This window comes from Silurus aristotelis, assembly GCF_946808225.1.
Source record: "Silurus aristotelis genome assembly, chromosome: 8".
NCBI lineage: Eukaryota > Metazoa > Chordata > Actinopteri > Siluriformes > Siluridae > Silurus > Silurus aristotelis.
The window spans coordinates 27,444,833-27,463,292 of NC_139581.1; the positions used below are offsets into that span (position 1 = coordinate 27,444,833).

Sequence of the window (18,460 nt, forward strand, 5' to 3'; positions counted from 1 at the left end):
GACGGGGTTGAAAGGAGTGCAGGCCTAGTAGCATGTGGCTACGAAGAGCCCACACTTAAGACTGCATGAGCTACCGGGGTTCGGGTAACATCGAGCCGGTAGTACCTAACAAAGGTGTGCGGAGAGGACCAGCTCGCAGCGGCACAAATGTCCTGCAAGGGAACTCCCCTGAACAGAGCCCAAGAAGTAGCCACGCCTCTAGTAGAGTGCGCTCTAAGGCCACCTGGGGGCTGCATGCCCCTAGATTCATACGCTAAGGAGATGGCTTCTACCAGCCAGCGAGAGAAAGACGTTGCTTAGAGATGGGATTCCCCGTGTTCGGCGGGGCCCAAGAGATGAAGAGCTGGTCGCTCTTTCGAAAAGAGTTTGTCCTGTCCATGTAAACCCGTAGGGCAAGCACAGGGCACAAAGCATTCAGCCTCTGGTCCTCCGCAGAGGAAAAAGGGGGAGGATGAAAGGCAGAGAGCTCAATCACCTCACCAGAGAAAGCTGGGAAGCATTTAGGCATGAAGGCCGGGTTAGGCCTAAGCAAAACCTTATCTCCATTGAACGAGAATTTGGTGCACGAGGAATGAACCGAGAGCGCATGCAAATCACTGACACGTTTGGCGGAAGCCAAAGCCAGAAGCAAAGCCGTCTTGAAGGACAGAAGCCTGAGGGAGATTTTCCCCAGGGGCTCAAAAGGTTGTCGGGCCAGCACCCCCAGCACCATGGATAGATCCCAATCTGGGACTACACTTTTGGTGATCGGGATGGAGCGGCGCGCGCCCTTCATGAATCTACGGATAAGGGGGTGCTGACCCACCGTAGTGTCGCCGAACCCGACGTGACACGCAGCGATAGCCGCTAAATAGACCTTAATCGTCGAAAAAGTTCTGCCACGATCGATAAGGTCCTGCAAAAAACCCAGAATGTCAGAAACTGAGCACAGATATGAGACGAGCTGGTGTTTCTCGCACCACTCCTCAAACACACGCCACTTGCAATCATAGAGAGAACGTGTGGAAGAGGCCCTGGCGTTCTGAATCGTGGCGATAACACGTGGGGAAAGCCCCAAAGTGTTTAAATTCGCCCTCTCACGGGCCAGGCCCAGAGAGCCACCCTGTCTGGGTGAGGATGATAGATTTCCCCGTTCGCTTGGGCCAGGAGGTCTGTGCGTAAGGGGAGGGGCCAAGGCTCTGCATATAAAAGAGGAATTATCTCCGCAAGCCAAGGTGCCTTGGGCCACCTGGGAGCTATGAGGATCAGAGACAAACCCTGCACCGCGACCCTGGCCAAGGTCGGGGTTATCAGGCAGAGAGGAGGGAAAGCGTAGAGCAGCGCGCTGGGCCACGGGTGAGCCAGCGCGTCTACGCCGAGGGGTTCGTCCTCGTCCCGAAGCGAGAAGAACATAGGACAGTGGGCGTTTTCGCGCGAGGCGATGAGATCGACGGTAGCCTGGCCGAACCTCTCCCATAGCAACCTCACTATCTGAGGGTGGAGCCGCCATTCTCCGTAGAGTGGGTTTCCTCTCGACAGAAGGTCTGCGCCCCTGTTCAAAATGCCCGGGACGTGAGTCGCCCGTAACGACAGAAAATGCCGTGCGCTCCAAACCAGCAACCTGTGAGCTAGAGCATGAAGCTTGGAGGAGCGCATGCCGCCTTGACGGTTGATATGTGCCACAGCTGTCGTATTGTCGCAGCGCACCAGCACATGATGTCCCTGCAGGCGAGGCAAAAAATGCTTTAGAGCTTTTAACACAGTGAGGAGCTCCAAATAATTTATATGGGCTGAATGAAGTGAGTTCGGCCATACACCGTTCACTGATCTGCCCTCCTGTGTGGCTCCCCACCCCGTTAAGGAGGGATCTGTCGTTACCACTTTCCACAGCATGATCGACCCCGAGAGGGGTTCCATGCGCGTCACCGTGACATAGCGGCAAAGATCGCGCAACGGGCTGAGATGCAGGGACAAAACCCACTTCATAAAAGCCCTCATTCTCAGAAGACCTAGAGGCAACGCATGGACAGCCGAAGCCATAAGACCCTGTAATCTGAGGCATGTGCGATACTGTATGTGCGCTCCTTCCCTGAACCGTGCGAGACAGTTCATGAATGAAGAGATGCGCTTCTGTGACAGGCGCATGCGCATCGTAACGGAATTCAGCTCCAGCCCCAGGAATATGACCTCCTGAGCGGGAGTGAAGTTGCTCTTGTTCACATTGACTCTGAAACCGAGCGCAGCGATGTGAGAGAGCACACGGGCAGTGTTTTGAATCACTTTCTCTCTCGAATCGGCTATAATAAGCCAATCGTCTATGTATGTGAGGATTCTGATACCCGCTGATCTCAAAGGCGCAAATCCCGCCTCCACACACAGACAGAACGTCCTCGGACTCAGCACGAGCCCGAACGGAAGGACCGTGAATTCGTAACACACGCCTTGGTAGGCGAAACGAAGGAATTTCATGTGCAGAGGATAGATGCTTATGTGGAAAAAAGCATCGCTCAGATCGATCGAGCTAAACCAATCGTTCTGCTTTATTAAACGTATGAGCGGGCCGTGTGATAACATTCTGAAATTGTATTTCCTTAAATGTTTGTTCAACACTCTGAGATCCAGAATAGGACGGAGCGAACCGTCTTTTTTCGGGACCAGGAAATAATGAGAGTAAAAACCCTGATCGCTTAGATACAACTCGAATCGCTCTCTTCTCGAGAAGAGATGAGATTTCGTCTTTCAGAATGTGAGCGGAGCTCTCGTCCGTATGGGACCATACCACTCCGTTGAACCGCGGGGGTGTTTTGGCAAACTGAAGTCTGTAACCCCTCGTGACTGTGTGAATCACCCAATCGGGGGCTGAGACAGCCAGCCAGCCTGTCACGTGACTCCCGAGCGTCCCTAAACAGCCCGGCAAAATGCCGAGAGCCGATCCGGCCGGAATTAATTAATGGTGCAATGGCGTCATCTAGTGGCCAAACTAGAGACGACATGCGGGGATCTGGGGAAAAATTCTCTCCCAGAGACGAATTCATAGGATTCGTCAGAGTTATTGATATTTTTTGTATTTTTTGTGTTTTTTTGTGAAAAACTGGGGCCGTAGCCTTTATTAAATTTGTGAGAGGAGAGTGAAGGGGAGTGTTTGGTGACACTGCTTCTGCACTTAATCTCACATCTTTCCCCACTGGAACGGGGAAACGCACTCTGGACGACACGGGGAACAGCGAAGCCTGTGCGGAACAGAGAGTGACCATCGCCGGCGAGGGGGGGCTGACCTCGCTGAAGGAGAACCTCTGTCTTTTGGACGGCGAACTTGGAGGGAAGAACAAGTGTCCGGAGGGCTGGTCACCCATGAACGCGGAACGAAAACCCCCTGTGGCCGAGCATCAGGTCGGCCATCTTCGTTTAGGACCCTAAGGGGCGGGGTTGGGGGGTTTCCTCGCCGCGGCTGCGGCGAAGGACATCTTACCCCAGGGCTTAGCAGGCGGGGGAGGTGGCCCGCTCTGCTGAGCCGGTGGTTTCCCGCGAGGTCTGTAATTTCTGCCAGTGTAGTGGGGATGGCGTCCCACAGCAGAAGTGTTAGATGGCCGCACAGATGGTGTCTGATGCTGCGCCTGCTTCATAGAAAGACACAATTTAAACGTCTCGTCCTCCTTCTTTTTATCATCGCATCGTTGTTGCATCAGGGCCACAGCCGGGCCAAAAAGAGCTTGGCCGGGTTCAATCGGCGCTCCTGCGATGCGACGTTTCTCACTATCAGGGAGACCGGAAAGATTGAGCCACAGTGCACGTTCTCCGACCACCGATAAAGCCATAGAACGCCCGCTCGCTTGGACAGCCTGACGGGCATTACGGATAACAAGGTCATTGACCGAGACGACCTCCTTCCAGAGATGAGGCGATGGTGACCCTTTCTCCAGTTGTTGACCCAAATCAATCAGGAGTTCGGCCTGATACGCGGCCAACAGCGAGGAGACATTAAGAGCTCGTATAGCGAGAGCTGAGGCTTTGTACGATGCCTGATGAATCGATGCGGAGAAGCGATCCATTTTACCCGGGAGGACGGGCTTGAGTGGGGCGAGCAGCCCGCCCTGAGATGGGTTGAGGTGTCTGGCGATGGAAGGCTCGATAACCGGGGGATCGCCCATGCCGAGACTCGCCATATCCTTAACTTCCAACCCAGCAAGACCGTGTTTCAGGTCGAGCGGATCTCCCCAGCAATATCTCATGTGTTTAGCACATGCAGGGAGGACGGGAAGCAGCTGCTTTCTCGGGCCAGAAGGAGGTCCCAGAAGCTTGCCGTCATATACGTCCCTCTCCTGATCCGAAGCATTCAGGAGAGCCGGCCATTCGATGCCGAGTCGCGCGGCAGCACGTTCACAAAGCTCCAGCAAAACCGATTGAGATGGGGCGGGGGGAGCCTGAGGGGCCACGGAGGACGGGATGGCGTCCTCGTCATCCAAACCGTCGAGAATGTCCGCCTCGATCTCATCCCCGGAACCTGTCGGTCCTTCGGGGAGACGGTTGTCGACCGGTAGTAAATCCTCGAACTGGGAAGGACACAAGTCGGCCCAGTCAGAGGAAATCGCACCGCGGGAGGCCCCCGGGTGCGCAGCGGCGTCGCCTTTTTCCCCGTCCGAGTCAGAGAGCTCAAAATCGACACACTGCGAAGCGGGCGTTTTGAGTCTGCGACGCAGGAGCTTTTTTGGGAGCGCCAGGCAATGGCTACAGTTCTCCGGGAGGTCAATAGCTCTTTGCGCATGCTTGAGACCCATGCAGACAACACAGAAGGGATGGGAATCCCTCGCGGCGATGAGTGCGCCGCACGCGGTCGGGCAAGCCCGCGATAGGTTGTCCACCGGAGTAGCCGGTGCCGCTTTAGAAAGCGCCATGAAGAAAAAGAAAAAAAGGAATGCAAGCGTAGGTGGCTAGCGAAGCTAACCTGGCTGAGGACGGGCACGTCCGGCGGAGGCTGATCAGACGATATGTCCTCCTGAAGACGAAAAAAAAAGTGCAGTCCAGAAAACCAGGAAGCTGTGAGGAAAAAATTGCAGAAGTCGCGAGAAGCAAATGTTAACTGAGGAGAGGTAGCGCGTGCAGGTGCCTTATGCACTCGGGTAAGGGGCGTTGCCTTACCTGCCATTGGCACACGCTCCTGTCTGTCAAGCCAGACTTGGTGCAATTGGATGCTTCTGCAGAGGTCAGGTACGGATGCCCTTCCCATAGGTGGATCTCGAACACGAGATGATGAAAGAGAACCAGAGACACATAACGGCGCCAGAAACAATCAACTCTGGAAAACAGTCACTGATTATATTATTTCATATATAATACAAATACAGCAGCATACCGTATTTGGGATGTGTATTTTTTTACTATTATAAACAAGTATTCTGATGATAATATTTAAAGCAGGAAGATGAAATGGACGTGCGAGTGATTAGAAACTACGCATTGAGAACAAATTGTGGTCGCCCCAAGGGCATTGAAACAAAGAACAACTTAATAATGTCACCGAAAGTTTTTGCAAACATTCAATTACTACGCAGTGCTTATTTAGGGTTTGCTCGTTTTCCTCTTTTCTGCTCGATCATATATTTATGACGCTGAAAATGCAAAAAACAATCTAAAGAAATAATCTTAAATAGTTAAACACAATCGTGTAAAAAAGAAAAATAACATGTTTCATGCATTAATATCTTGTGTTTTCTTTAGAGGTGACCAAAGGCCAAAGAAACGGGTCATTTGCAAACAATTTAACAATTTATTTAGCTAAATCTTTAAAATTAGATAAATATGTTGTTATAATGTAATGGTGCTTTCATAAAAAAAAAAAAAAAAAACGCTGATTTTAATTATTACAAACTGTTTCCTAAAAATAAAAAAGGACAAATGTCAGCATTCTCTTGTTTTCTGTTCCTTTTTTTGTCATGGTGGTGGTGAGGAGGGGGAGGGGGAGGAGGGCAGAGGAGGTTTTGCATGTATGTTCTTACGTTCAAATTATTAATTTAATGTAAGTTAAACTAGGATTAGGAATTGTTCTATTAACTATTTTGTCCTGGTTCATCTTAAAAGTATTAAATATAAAGTAAAGTTACTATAATTTCCACTACATTTTCTTAGAGACAGGAGAGGAAACACTTTCTGTAATTCTCTTTTTCCACTTTGACTTTAAATCAATAGGAACTGTCTCTTTTCTTGCAAGAACAAAATTTGACAACAGAGCAGCAAAAATACCTTTATGTGTATTGATCAAAAAGGAAAAGATATACACAGGTTTAATTGAGTTGGTAGAGACAGACACACATCAGTAGAGACGGATGCACATCGGTGAAAAACTTGAGCGCTTATCATTTGTATTACAGATCAGTAAAGACTAAGGCTAGTAAAATCTTTGCACTTTTTTTTTTTTTTTTTTTTTATGTTCATGTCCATCTGTGAAATTCAGCTTTCATCCTTCTGAGAACTGCATGAAAAGTGCCTCGGACCGACTGTCGGTAAAACTGGGAACAAAGTGGATCTGCAGGATTTCGGAGAAGCCCTCTGATAGAGTCGGTGCCACAAATTTCTTCCTGCAGACAAACAATCATGCAGTTCATTTAGGTAAGAGGTTCACAATGCACTCCGATATCAAATCGAGCAGGACAGATATATAAACATGCAAACAAGCATCCCATTCAAATAAACAAGCAGCTTAGTGACCTGTAAAATCAGCAACTCCTTTTAAATAAGCTTTTTTTTTTTTTTATATTTTATTGAAAGATACATTCTAAATGCATAATATATTATATATACTATTGCTTCACAACAGATTCCCAAAGAAAACCCCACAAATGTCTGAAATGATGGTGTTTACCAAATACACAGTGGCTCAAGTATTCATTACATTTCACTGGCGATAAATCGATTTAAAATAGGAAAATTGATTATATAAATGTAAGTTTTTTTCAAATTTGAATGTAATGCGCGGCCCACTTTACAGACATTCATTTCACGGAAACGAAAAAACCTGTCCTCGAAGTGAAATGTATTACTTAATACAAAATATTGTATACAGTATTTTGATTATTTGTTTTAGTATATTTTATTGTTGATTTGCTTCCCGTGGGTTTACCACCTGCAGGAGGGACCGTAAGGGACGGTGCTGTGAGGATTGGGCAGCAGTCGAAGGCGGGGGCCTGCTTAGGCTGCTGCCCCCGCGACCCGAATTACAGGTAAGCGGGAGAAAATAAATGAATGAATGAATTGTTGATTTGATAGTATTTTATAGCTCTTACATCATTAGGAGATATGCGTAGTCAATAACAAACGAGTAACAACTTACGGACGGTCGTTCGGAACGTAACTCGTCCGTAAGGTGGGAAGCGTCTGTACGCGTGATTGCAACTTGTACATTTGGAAATGAACTGTATCGCTTTAAATTGCTTCCGTATTAATCTTTCAGGTAAATCAGGGTCCATGAGACCATCTTTATTCAGAATATGGATAAGGATTCAGAGAATCACTCACTTGTAGCTGTGGAAGACCATGTCATTGACATGAACGTGCTTGGTGGATGAAGGAACCATCTCTCGAAACTGAGAACGTAAACCAGCATTAAAAAAAAAAAAAAAAAAAAAAAAAAAAAAAAAAAAAAAAAAAAAAAAAAAAAAAAAAAAGGAAAGTTGAATCTGTGTTACTTAATCGTAATAGTCATGATTTCTGATAGTAGATCTCCTCATGTAACTCCAGTGGAACAAATCTGATCTTTAATCACAGCATTTAGTTTTTGTATGAAAACCAAAAAAAAAAGCCCTTAATCACAATTCAAGAAATGTAAATCAAAAGTTCTAAAGCATTCCAGATGTATTACTCTGTATGGCTTTAGTGTTTGCACTTTCATATTGGAAATGACTTGCTTAATTCTTCATCTAATTAGTTATACTTTGGGGGTCGGGTATCCTCCTATGTTTAGACTCATTACCTGGATACTGAAATCATGTATTAAACCCAGAACTCTCTCTGAAATCGCTCTACTCCTGGGAGGTGTCGAACCGAATCTTAATAGCCGATGAGACTAACAGGCTATTAAGCCCACCTCATGAATGACACATACAATGACTAGCGAAATGGAAACAAACTATTAATAAAGGCTTGAAGGCATTTTTGCCGGCAACTTCATTGTTTTTTTTTAGTTCGATATATATATTGCTCTTTTTGAAAAGATGAAACCTTCTACACTTTTGGCGCAAAAGTCTGGTATTTTTTGACATTTGACCTTCAACCTGTATATTTCCAAAATCGAATAGTTCATCTGTTGGTAATAACTCCATATAAATCCTGCCACCACTTAGTAATGGATACAGACATAGAATATTTCACAAAAACCTTGGAAATTTTTTCAATCATAAAATGTCGAACCCAAAAAAATATCTTTTGAGAATTTTTGGTTTTAGCTTTACAGTGAAAGTTTGCACAATATAAAATAATGTAACGTTATATAACTTCTGTTATTTCCTTATAATTGACATGTCTGTACATGCAGAGTATTAGACTTAGTAAATCGTGTGATGTGGAACATGCAGCAATACCGCATGATGGATACGCCCACCCTGTTATTGTGCTTAGCTTGTTCCAACGAAGTAGTAAAGTTAAAGCATCGGCAGGAAACTCCTGCACTCTTACTGATCTCCACATATCTGTAAAGGAAAGGGCAAAGCTGGTTATGTCCTGTTTTGCAACAAAGAAGAATAAGGCCACAGTGATGTGTTTTGAATAACCTCTTTCGAGACTCGGGGTCTGGATTAGTGTTGTCCACTGCTACACTTCGGGCTTCTTTCAGGGCACGTTCACATGCGGAGACGCAGTTCTGCCATGACCCCAGTATGTCCTAGGAATAACCAAACAACCTTTAGACATTCCTATTATATCTATATCTATCTTTCCTGCTCTTTGTGGGGTTTTTTCGAAACAAATCTGGAGGCACTTGATTGTACAGGACGTCTTTTAAATGCGCTATAATGAAATTTTGCATTCACTTGAAACCCAAACCTGTTCCAGCACGGTGATGCCCCTGTGCACAAAGTGAGCTCCTTGAAGATCTGGTTCACATGCTTTGGAGAGGAAGATGGTCTGCTATAGTTCGGGTGTTACTCAAGTTCATTTGCATGACAGGCAAGATAATACTTATGCCAATGCACACACACACATACACTGCCAAAAGTATTATCTTGCCTGTCTTCACATGCAAATGAACTTGAGTAGCACCCGAACTTAATCAATAGTGTTTAATATGATGTTGGCCTTTTGCAGCTGTAACAGCTTCAACTGTTACAGGGATTAGGAGTGTGTTCATGGGAACTTCTTTACCATTCTTCCAGAGGTGCATTTGTGAGGTCAGACACTGATATTGGACGAGAAGACCTGGATTAATCAGTCTCCGCTCTAATTCATTCCAAAGGTGTTCTATTGGGTTGAGGTCAGGACTCTGTGCAGGCCAGTCAAGTTCTTCCACACCAAACTCGCTCATCCATGTCTTTATGGATGTTGCTTTGTGCACTGGTGCCCCACAAAGCTGGGAGCATGAAATTTTCACTGGAACTAAGGGGCAGAGCTCAACTTAAAAAAACAAGCCCACATCAAAATTCCCCACTCCACCAAACTTTACAATTGGCACAATGCATTCAGACCAGTACCGTTCTCCTGGCATAAATATATAGATTTTTATTTTTATTTTGCCCATACACATTAAGTGTGTTTAGGTTACATTAACTGTTGTCTACTCACCCTGTTCACGTACACATATCCCTTGGAAATAATGTGGGTTTGGAAGAAAGTCGATTTGCCAGCTGCAAAAGTGAAAACAAGGAAATGAAAGGAAAGATTTGGCAGGGTTACTCAATAAGGGAAACAGAACACTCATTAAAGAAAAAAGAAAAAAGAAAACACACTTACATCCAGGAAATCCAACAGCAACAATGATCTCCTGGCTAGTAGAAGTGAGCGCAGCATTAGGCGGGTCATACAGGCATGCCTTTGGGTCTAATCCTCTCTGAAGACCATAAATTATACAATGAATAAGTACATTAATGCATAGTGTCGATCATTCCCTAAATTCCTCTTTTTGAGAGTATTTGAACAGTTTTTAGCCCCCCTCCATTATTCCTATTATGTTCAATCACACTGTTTAAAGTAGGTGACCTGGTGCCCTAATCACTATATACATTATTGACCCTTATGTTACAGGTGGTTTGAAAATGGTATGAAAAATCTGCAATGAAATAGCTTAAAGTAGCATCGACTATCAGTCCGAATCGACTCAGAGAAGAAGTCCATAGAGCTGTGGAATCTTCAGCATGCCTTTTAACAAACTCACATAAATTTGTTCATTTGATTTTTGTCTTCTCAAACCAGTGCAACCATGCCAGTTTATTTCAATACCATCCATAAACAATGGATTTAATGTTGCTCTGCAGATGCAACAACTAATCCAATTTCACATTTAGTCCCTATTTATTACCCTCGAATCCTATGGAAAGTGTCGTCTTGGAGCCACCAGGGCACTGGGAAAGTCAGGTACTAATTTTTCATTGCAAAACGTCTCCCTGCACATTATTATCATTGCCTACTCATAAGTAGTACTAATAAATATTATGGGTAGATTCACAGTTTCTTTCACTAAGATCCAACTGAACTAAAAATTTAGAAAGAACGAGGAAAATAAATGGAGAGGGAGGACATCTGCTCACCGGATCGAATGACGGCATGTTAAAGGGAGCGGCTTTCCATCCCAGGAAGAATTCCTCTGGAGTGTGAAACTCGAGACCGATGTTTAGAGCAAACTAGGCAAAAAAAAATAAAAAATAAAAATCACCAAAAATGTAATCCATCATGTTCTCAGGAAATAATTGTATATCTTTTAAACCAAGTAGCAAAAATTGTTACAGTGCTACTGTAAAGAAGTCATTGGTCCTAATTTGTTTAGGTTTTAAATTCTCACCAGTCTGTCACTACAAGAGAAGTCCTTCTTCTTTTTCCCTGGAGCCCAGTTTACAGGACGTCCGGCTGCATCTGTTTCCGGAAAGAACGGCATGAATAATTTGCAACTCAACAGTAAATGAATGGCCCAATTAGCAGCCCTTCGAGAAAGTTTGCCTAAATCTTTGTAAAAACTAAATAAAGACGGATAAATAATTGAATAAAGTTTAGCTTGCAAGTGTTTTAATGAAAAAAAACAAAAACAAAAAAAACATGATACTGCATGTCGTCTATACACATGCAAGGTCTTGAAGCATAGCCCACCACTTCTATCCCTCATAATATCATCTTACTGTCAACAGTTTTTGGGGTACACTTTCATATATATATATATATATATTTTTTTTTAAGTAAGACAAAAAATAAACTTTTTTTGTACAAGGATTAAAAAGCATGAAAGTCTATTCCTTAAGATCCGATATCACCACTCACCTCCAACATAGACGCACTGTGATTTGTCCACAGCTATTCCATCGTTTGCCTGATAAGCAAAGTAAAGATTATAATTTTTGTTGGCGAAAATCAATCATTTCACACAATAGGCCTTATTCAAAGTAACATTCAAACAAATGTCATGAAAAGTCTTTTTCCTTTTTAAAAACTTTTGTTGGCATATTTGTGCTGTATTTGGTGAAGCGTAATGTTTTAATAATCGAAAAATCTCGATTTGCAATTTATTACTAATAATTATTATAACTGACAATGATAGTGTAATATGAGCAGTCGTGCTGATCATCACATACTGTACTGGTGAGAATTACGGCAAAACGCTTCAGTGCTTTCTGAGAGATCTACTGCATGATAAAATGAAGCTTTTTCAAAGTTCTCCTGTTCTGATGCAGGTATTAAATCCCTAGAAGGCTTTTGGATCAACATTGCAAAAGATCCATGTTGAGTATGCGCGAGGGTTCAGTGGAAAGGAACTGGTCGTCTGCATTTAGGTGACTGGGGTGGCATCTGCATTTAGATTTATGGGAGGAACATGAATACATAGGCTTGGACATGGGCAGTCAAATGCATGGGTTCCATAACTGGTCCTCAGGTGTTTAAGGAAAAAAAAAAAAAAGCAGGACGTTGTCTTGTTGCACTCTAGGTAAGAATGGGTTCGCACCTCTATAGAGAGATTACAGAGAGTTGCAAATGGATAAACCTCTCGTTCCAAAGCCTGGTGCGCATTGAAGAGTTAATTGGTATTCATCTTCAGAGATTGTGAAAATCAACACTGTGTAAGAGAAAACAACAGTTTTTATTTTTGTAGAGAACCACAGGATCCCAATCCAGTTCGGATGTGCCGAATGCCTTGTCATCAGTGGTGGACAGAAACGAATTTAATGAATTTAGTGTTTTCATGTATCTGTACTTTACTGAAGTATTTCCCTGGTCGAGACTCAAAGTGTGCACCCACCGCCCGGAAAAGTTCCCTCACTCATACATTCAGAAAGAAGAGGCAGGGGATGGTGACGTCACCTCAGCTTTCAGGGTTTCCAGTGGGAGAACTGACAAGACCTGGAGTGATGTCATGTCAGTAAGGAGAACTGTATCCAAATTAAAATTATGGATGGCAAAAGAGGTCTAAACCCTCAAAAGCCCCCCCAAAAAAGAGAAAAAAGTGTTTGGGGAAAAAGATAGGTGTGTATGCAGCTAATCTAGTTATGAGGATAGTAAAGTCTTCTGCATTTAATGAAAGAGGCTAATAAATGTATATCACTTATGCTGTTGCCTGCTATGCTTTTATGCATAAAGCAACAATATTTCTTTTAGCTTGCATAAATATAATTTATAGTATGTTGTTTATCATAAAGTGTGTAGCAACAAAACAATTACAACCTCTAATTGGATTGTAGTTAAATTAGCACTTGTTGGCTTGGTTACCTTTAATTGAGGCAATGTCAAAGGCTTTCTGTGATTTCACTGAAAAGGTACTGAACTGAGCTCAGTAAGGAGAATCTCCAGTGCAGCTTAAAAGGCTCATTTAAAAGACGTATATTGTAAGACTATAGATGTTGTCTGTATTTTATAGCTACAATTAGCCAAGGAGTTGTATGGTTATATAAGCGTTCCATTGAAAAACAGTGATCTAAAATCGATGCTTGAGGCTTTACAATGATATATAGTTTGTCACGATTACTTACGCCCCTTTTCACTATATAGACTGTTAAACATTAACAACTGCAAACAATTTAAGCCATAAACTCATACACTTCAAGGCAAATCCGTTCATCCATCAGATTATTTCCTGACTAAGACCAGAATATACAAACTGTCTCACCTTCTCACACAAGTGTTCCCACATTCCTGTGACTGGCTTTCTGTATATACCGGGACCTGCTGCCACAAAAACCTGAAATACATCACACGTGTATAACATACACGCCATGCACATGACAGTTCTGTATTTGCCCAGATGTGGTTAAATGGCTATCAAATTCAACTATTTTATAAGTTCTTCACTAACCTGCACAGGCAATTCCAATGTCTGAAGAATGTCCTCTACTTTAGACTTGAACACTTCCGGTCTGAGCTTGCCTCGAGCAATACCCATTTGATTGGTAAAAAACACCACCTGCAAAGTGAGACAGAGATAGCAAACATTTGTTGCACATTTTATTTATGAATCAAAAAAAAAAAAACAATCCATCAAACTGCAGAGATTTAAAAGAAAAATGACAACAACAGAAGTGTTTCCATATAATTTTTCATAACAAAACAGACTTACTTCCAGTCATCTGGGCTGGTGGGAAAGACTTTCCCTGACTTTGTAGTAATAATGCAGCCGTCAATATCGAACCCTGCTATCTAAATGAGAAAGAAAGTGATGCTTTATTATAAATTTAACATCAACGCGGTCATTTCACAATCACAACTGATCACTTCCACTTTTTCAGTAGTGTACTTTCTCCTTCTCTGCGTATTCGTTTAATTAGCAGTTAGGGTGAGCCATAAATGCTAATTCTGCATTCATGCTAAAGTGGTAACCACTTCCTAGTTAGCGGCTAGCGCTATTGATTTTCATTTATGCCCAAACAAAACCAGGTGCAGAGTGAGTAGCCACAGTGACACTGCGATTTTTTTCAAAAATATATACCCCTGACATTGTTGTTCATGTTTTCAAGTTTAATAATTGTTAAAAAATACACTTTGTGTCTAGACCAAAGAAAGTCGGTCAACTTCCTGCCTGAATGCTGACTCGTCACAGTCCTGTATAAGACCGATGACTGTGGGTTTTCTTTCGATTTTTTTTTTGTTTTTTATTTGGGGATCTTAACACAATCATTCCAAATGTTCTCCTCAATTGTTAAGGGCTTAGCTGGAGTCCACAATGAGGATGTGGATGTGTGTGTGTTTGTGTGCGTGTATGTTAATGGTATTTCAGGATGCTCCAAGATGTAATGCAGCCCCGTGTTTACAGCATCTTCCATAGAAAGGTTTGATCTGTAAGCAAACTTGACCATGTTCGGATTCATTCCAAAATCAAATTGGTCTTACGATCCTTTAACCACTTGTTGGAAAGATACTCTGAGATAAACAGTCTGGTGGACTCAAAACATGAAACAATAGGTTACTTTCGTAACCCCGGTTCTCTGAAACATCGAGTGGAGAGATCCACCTATGGGAAGGGCATCCGTACCTGACCTCTGCAGAAGCATCCAATTGCACCAAGTCTGGCTTGACAGACAGGAGCGCGTGCCAATGGCAGGTAAGGCAACGCCCCTTACCCGAGTGCATAAGGCACCTGCACGCGCTACCTCTCCTCAGTGAGCATATTCGCTTCTCGTGCAGCAAGCGGGGCAAACTTGGTGGATCTCTCCACTCGATGTTTCAGAGAACCGGGGTTACGAAAGTAACCTATTGTTCTCTTTCATCATCTCGTGTTCGAGATCCACCTATGGGAGATATAGACAACTCCCCGGTTGCCCAATACACTCATAGCGAGGCCCTGTAAGCCAGAGGACGGCCAAACGGGTGGTGCACAGCACGTCCCAAAGCATAATAATTAACATAACTAGGCCGGGCAGACGGGGTTGAAAGGAGTGCAGGCCTAGTAGCATGTGGCTACGAAGAGCCCACACTTAAGACTGCATGAGCTACCGGGGTTCGGGTAACATCGAGCCGGTAGTACCTAACAAAGGTGTGCGGAGAGGACCAGCTCGCAGCGGCACAAATGTCCTGCAAGGGAACTCCCCTGAACAGAGCCCAAGAAGTAGCCACGCCTCTAGTAGAGTGCGCTCTAAGGCCACCTGGGGGCTGCATGCCCCTAGATTCATACGCTAAGGAGATGGCTTCTACCAGCCAGCGAGAGAGAGACGTTGCTTAGAGATGGGATTCCCCGTGTTCGGCGGGGCCCAAGAGATGAAGAGCTGGTCGCTCTTTCGAAAAGAGTTTGTCCTGTCCATGTAAACCCGTAGGGCAAGCACAGGGCACAAAGCATTCAGCCTCTGGTCCTCCGCAGAGGAAAAAGGGGGAGGATGAAAGGCAGAGAGCTCAATCACCTCACCAGAGAAAGCTGGGAAGCATTTAGGCATGAAGGCCGGGTTAGGCCTAAGCAAAACCTTATCTCCATTGAACGAGAATTTGGTGCACGAGGAATGAACCGAGAGCGCATGCAAATCACTGACACGTTTGGCGGAAGCCAAAGCCAGAAGCAGAGCCGTCTTGAAGGACAGAAGCCTGAGGGAGATTTTCCCCAGGGGCTCAAAAGGTTGTCGGGCCAGCACCCCCAGCACCATGGATAGATCCCAATCTGGGACTACACTTTTGGTGATCGGGATAGAGCGGCGCGCGCCCTTCATGAATCTACGGATAAGGGGGTGCTGACCCACCGTAGTGTCGCCGAACCCGACGTGACACGCAGCGATAGCCGCTAAATAGACCTTAATCGTCGAAAAAGTTCTGCCACGATCGATAAGGTCCTGCAAAAAACCCAGAATGTCAGAAACTGAGCACAGATATGAGACGAGCTGGTGTTTCTCGCACCACTCCTCAAACACACGCCACTTGCAATCATAGAGAGAACGTGTGGAAGAGGCCCTGGCGTTCTGAATCGTGGCGATAACACGTGGGGAAAGCCCCAAAGTGTTTAAATTCGCCCTCTCACGGGCCAGGCCCAGAGAGCCACCCTGTCTGGGTGAGGATGATAGATTTCCCCGTTCGCTTGGGCCAGGAGGTCTGTGCGTAAGGGGAGGGGCCAAGGCTCTGCATATAAAAGAGGAATTATCTCCGCAAGCCAAGGTGCCTTGGGCCACCTGGGAGCTATGAGGATCAGAGACAAACCCTGCACCGCGACCCTGGCCAAGGTCGGGGTTATCAGGCAGAGAGGAGGGAAAACGTAGAGCAGCACGCTGGGCCACGGGTGAGCCAGCGCGTCTACGCCGAGGGGTTCGTCCTCGTCCCGAAGCGAGAAGAACATAGGACAGTGGGCGTTTTCGCGTGAGGCGATGAGATCGACGGTAGCCTGGCCGAACCTCTCCCATAGCAACCTCACTATCTGAGGGTGGAGCCGCCATTCTCCGTAGAGTGGGTTTCCTCTCAACAGAAGGTCTGCGCCCCTGTTCAAAATGCCCGGGACGTGAGTCGCCCGTAACGACAGAAAATGCCGTGCGCTCCAAACCAGCAACCTGTGAGCTAGAGCATGAAGCTTGGAGGAGCGCATGCCGCCTTGATGGTTGATATGTGCCACAGCTGTCGTATTGTCGCAGCGCACCAGCACATGATGTCCCTGCAGGCGAGGCAAAAAATGGTTTAGAGCTTTTAACACAGTGAGGAGCTCCAAATAATTTATATGGGCTGAATGAAGTGAGTTCGGCCATACACCGTTCACTGATCTGCCCTCCTGTGTGGCTCCCCACCCCGTTAAGGAGGGATCTGTCGTTACCACTTTCCGCAGCATGATCGACCCCGAGAGGTCGTATTTTGAAATTGTATTTCCTTAAATGTTTGTTCAACACTCTGAGATCCAGAATAGGACGGAGCGAACCGTCTTTTTTCGGGACCAGGAAATAGTGAGAGTAAAAACCCTGATCGCTTAGATACAACTCGAATCGCTCTCTTCTCGAGAAGAGATGAGATTTCGTCTTTCAGAATGTGAGCGGAGCTCTCGTCCGTATGGGACCATACCACTCCGTTGAACCGCGGGGGTGTTTTGGCAAACTGAAGTCTGTAACCCCTCGTGACTGTGTGAATCACCCAATCGGGGGCTGAGACAGCCAGCCAGCCTGTCACGTGACTCCCGAGCGTCCCCAAACAGCCCGGCAAAATGCCGAGAGTCGATCCGGCCGGAATTAATTAATGGTGCAATGGCGTCATCTAGTGGCCAAACTAGAGACGACATGCGGGGATCTGGGGAAAAATTCTCTCCCAGAGACGAATTCATAGGATTCGTCAGAGTTATTGATATTTTTTGTATTTTTTGTGTTTTTTTGTGAAAAACTGGGGCCGTAGCCTTTATTAAATTTGTGAGAGGAGAGTGAAGGGGAGTGTTTGGTGACACTGCTTCTGCACTTAATCTCACATCTTTCCCCACTGGAACGGGGAAACGCACTCTGGACGACACGGGGAACAGCGAAGCCTGTGCGGAACAGAGAGTGACCCTCGCCGGCGAGGGGGGGCTGACCTCGCTGAAGGAGAACCTCTGTCTTTTGGACGGCGAACTTGGAGGGGAGAACAAGTGTCCGGAGGGCTGGTCGCCCATGAACGCGGAACGAAAACCCCCTGTGGCCGAGCAGCCCGCCCTGAGATGGGTTGAGGTGTCTGGCGATGGAAGGCTCGATAACCGGGGGATCGCCCATGCCGAGACTCGCCATATCCTTAACTTCCAACCCAGCAAGACCGTGTTTCAGGTCGAGCGGATCTCCCCAGCAATATCTCATGTGTTTAGCACATGCAGGGAGGACGGGAAGCAGCTGCTTTCTCGGGCCAGAAGGAGGTCCCAGAAGCTTGCCGTCATATACGTCCCTCTCCTGATCCGAAGCATTCAGGGGAGCCGCCATTCGATGCCGAGTCGCGCGGCAGCACGTTCACAAAGCTCCAGCAAAACCGATTAAGATGGGGTGGGGGGAGCCTGAGGGGCCACGGAGGACGGGATGGCGTCCTCGTCATCCGAGCCGTCGAGAAGGTCCGCCTCGATCTCATCCCCGGAACCTGTCGGTCCTTCGGGGAGACGGTTGTCGACCGGTAGTAAATCCTCGAACGGGGAAGGACACAAGTCGGCCCAGTCAGAGGAAATCGCACCGCGGGAGGCCCCCGGGTGCGCAGCGGCGTCGCCTTTTTCCCCGTCCGAGTCAGAGAGCTCAAAATCGACACACTGCGAAGCGGGCGTTTTGAGTCTGCGACGCAGGAGCTTTTTTGGGAGCGCCAGGCAATGGCTACAGTTCTCCGGGAGGTCAATAGCTCTTTGCGCATGCTTGAGACCCATGCAGACAACACAGAAGGGATGGGAATCCCTCGCGGCGATGAGTGCGCCGCACGC

General features: G+C 45.9%; 1 protein-coding gene across 1 annotated transcript; it reads right to left on the reverse strand.

The window, feature by feature from the left end:
• Nucleotides 1–6,204: 6,204 nt before the first annotated feature.
• LOC310730023 (bifunctional polynucleotide phosphatase/kinase-like) lies at nt 6,205–15,246 on the reverse strand (the record flags this gene model as incomplete). The annotated part of the gene is made up of 12 exons (XM_083548765.1): nt 6,205–6,551; nt 7,489–7,556; nt 8,570–8,657; nt 8,739–8,848; nt 9,745–9,806; nt 9,913–10,009; nt 10,707–10,799; nt 10,958–11,028; nt 11,428–11,476; nt 13,265–13,336; nt 13,451–13,558; nt 15,085–15,246. The coding sequence occupies 12 exons, from the start codon at nt 15,244–15,246 to the stop codon at nt 6,431–6,433; spliced, it is 1,101 nt and encodes a 366-aa protein (XP_083404891.1). The 3' UTR covers nt 6,205–6,430.
• Nucleotides 15,247–18,460: the final 3,214 nt, after the last annotated feature.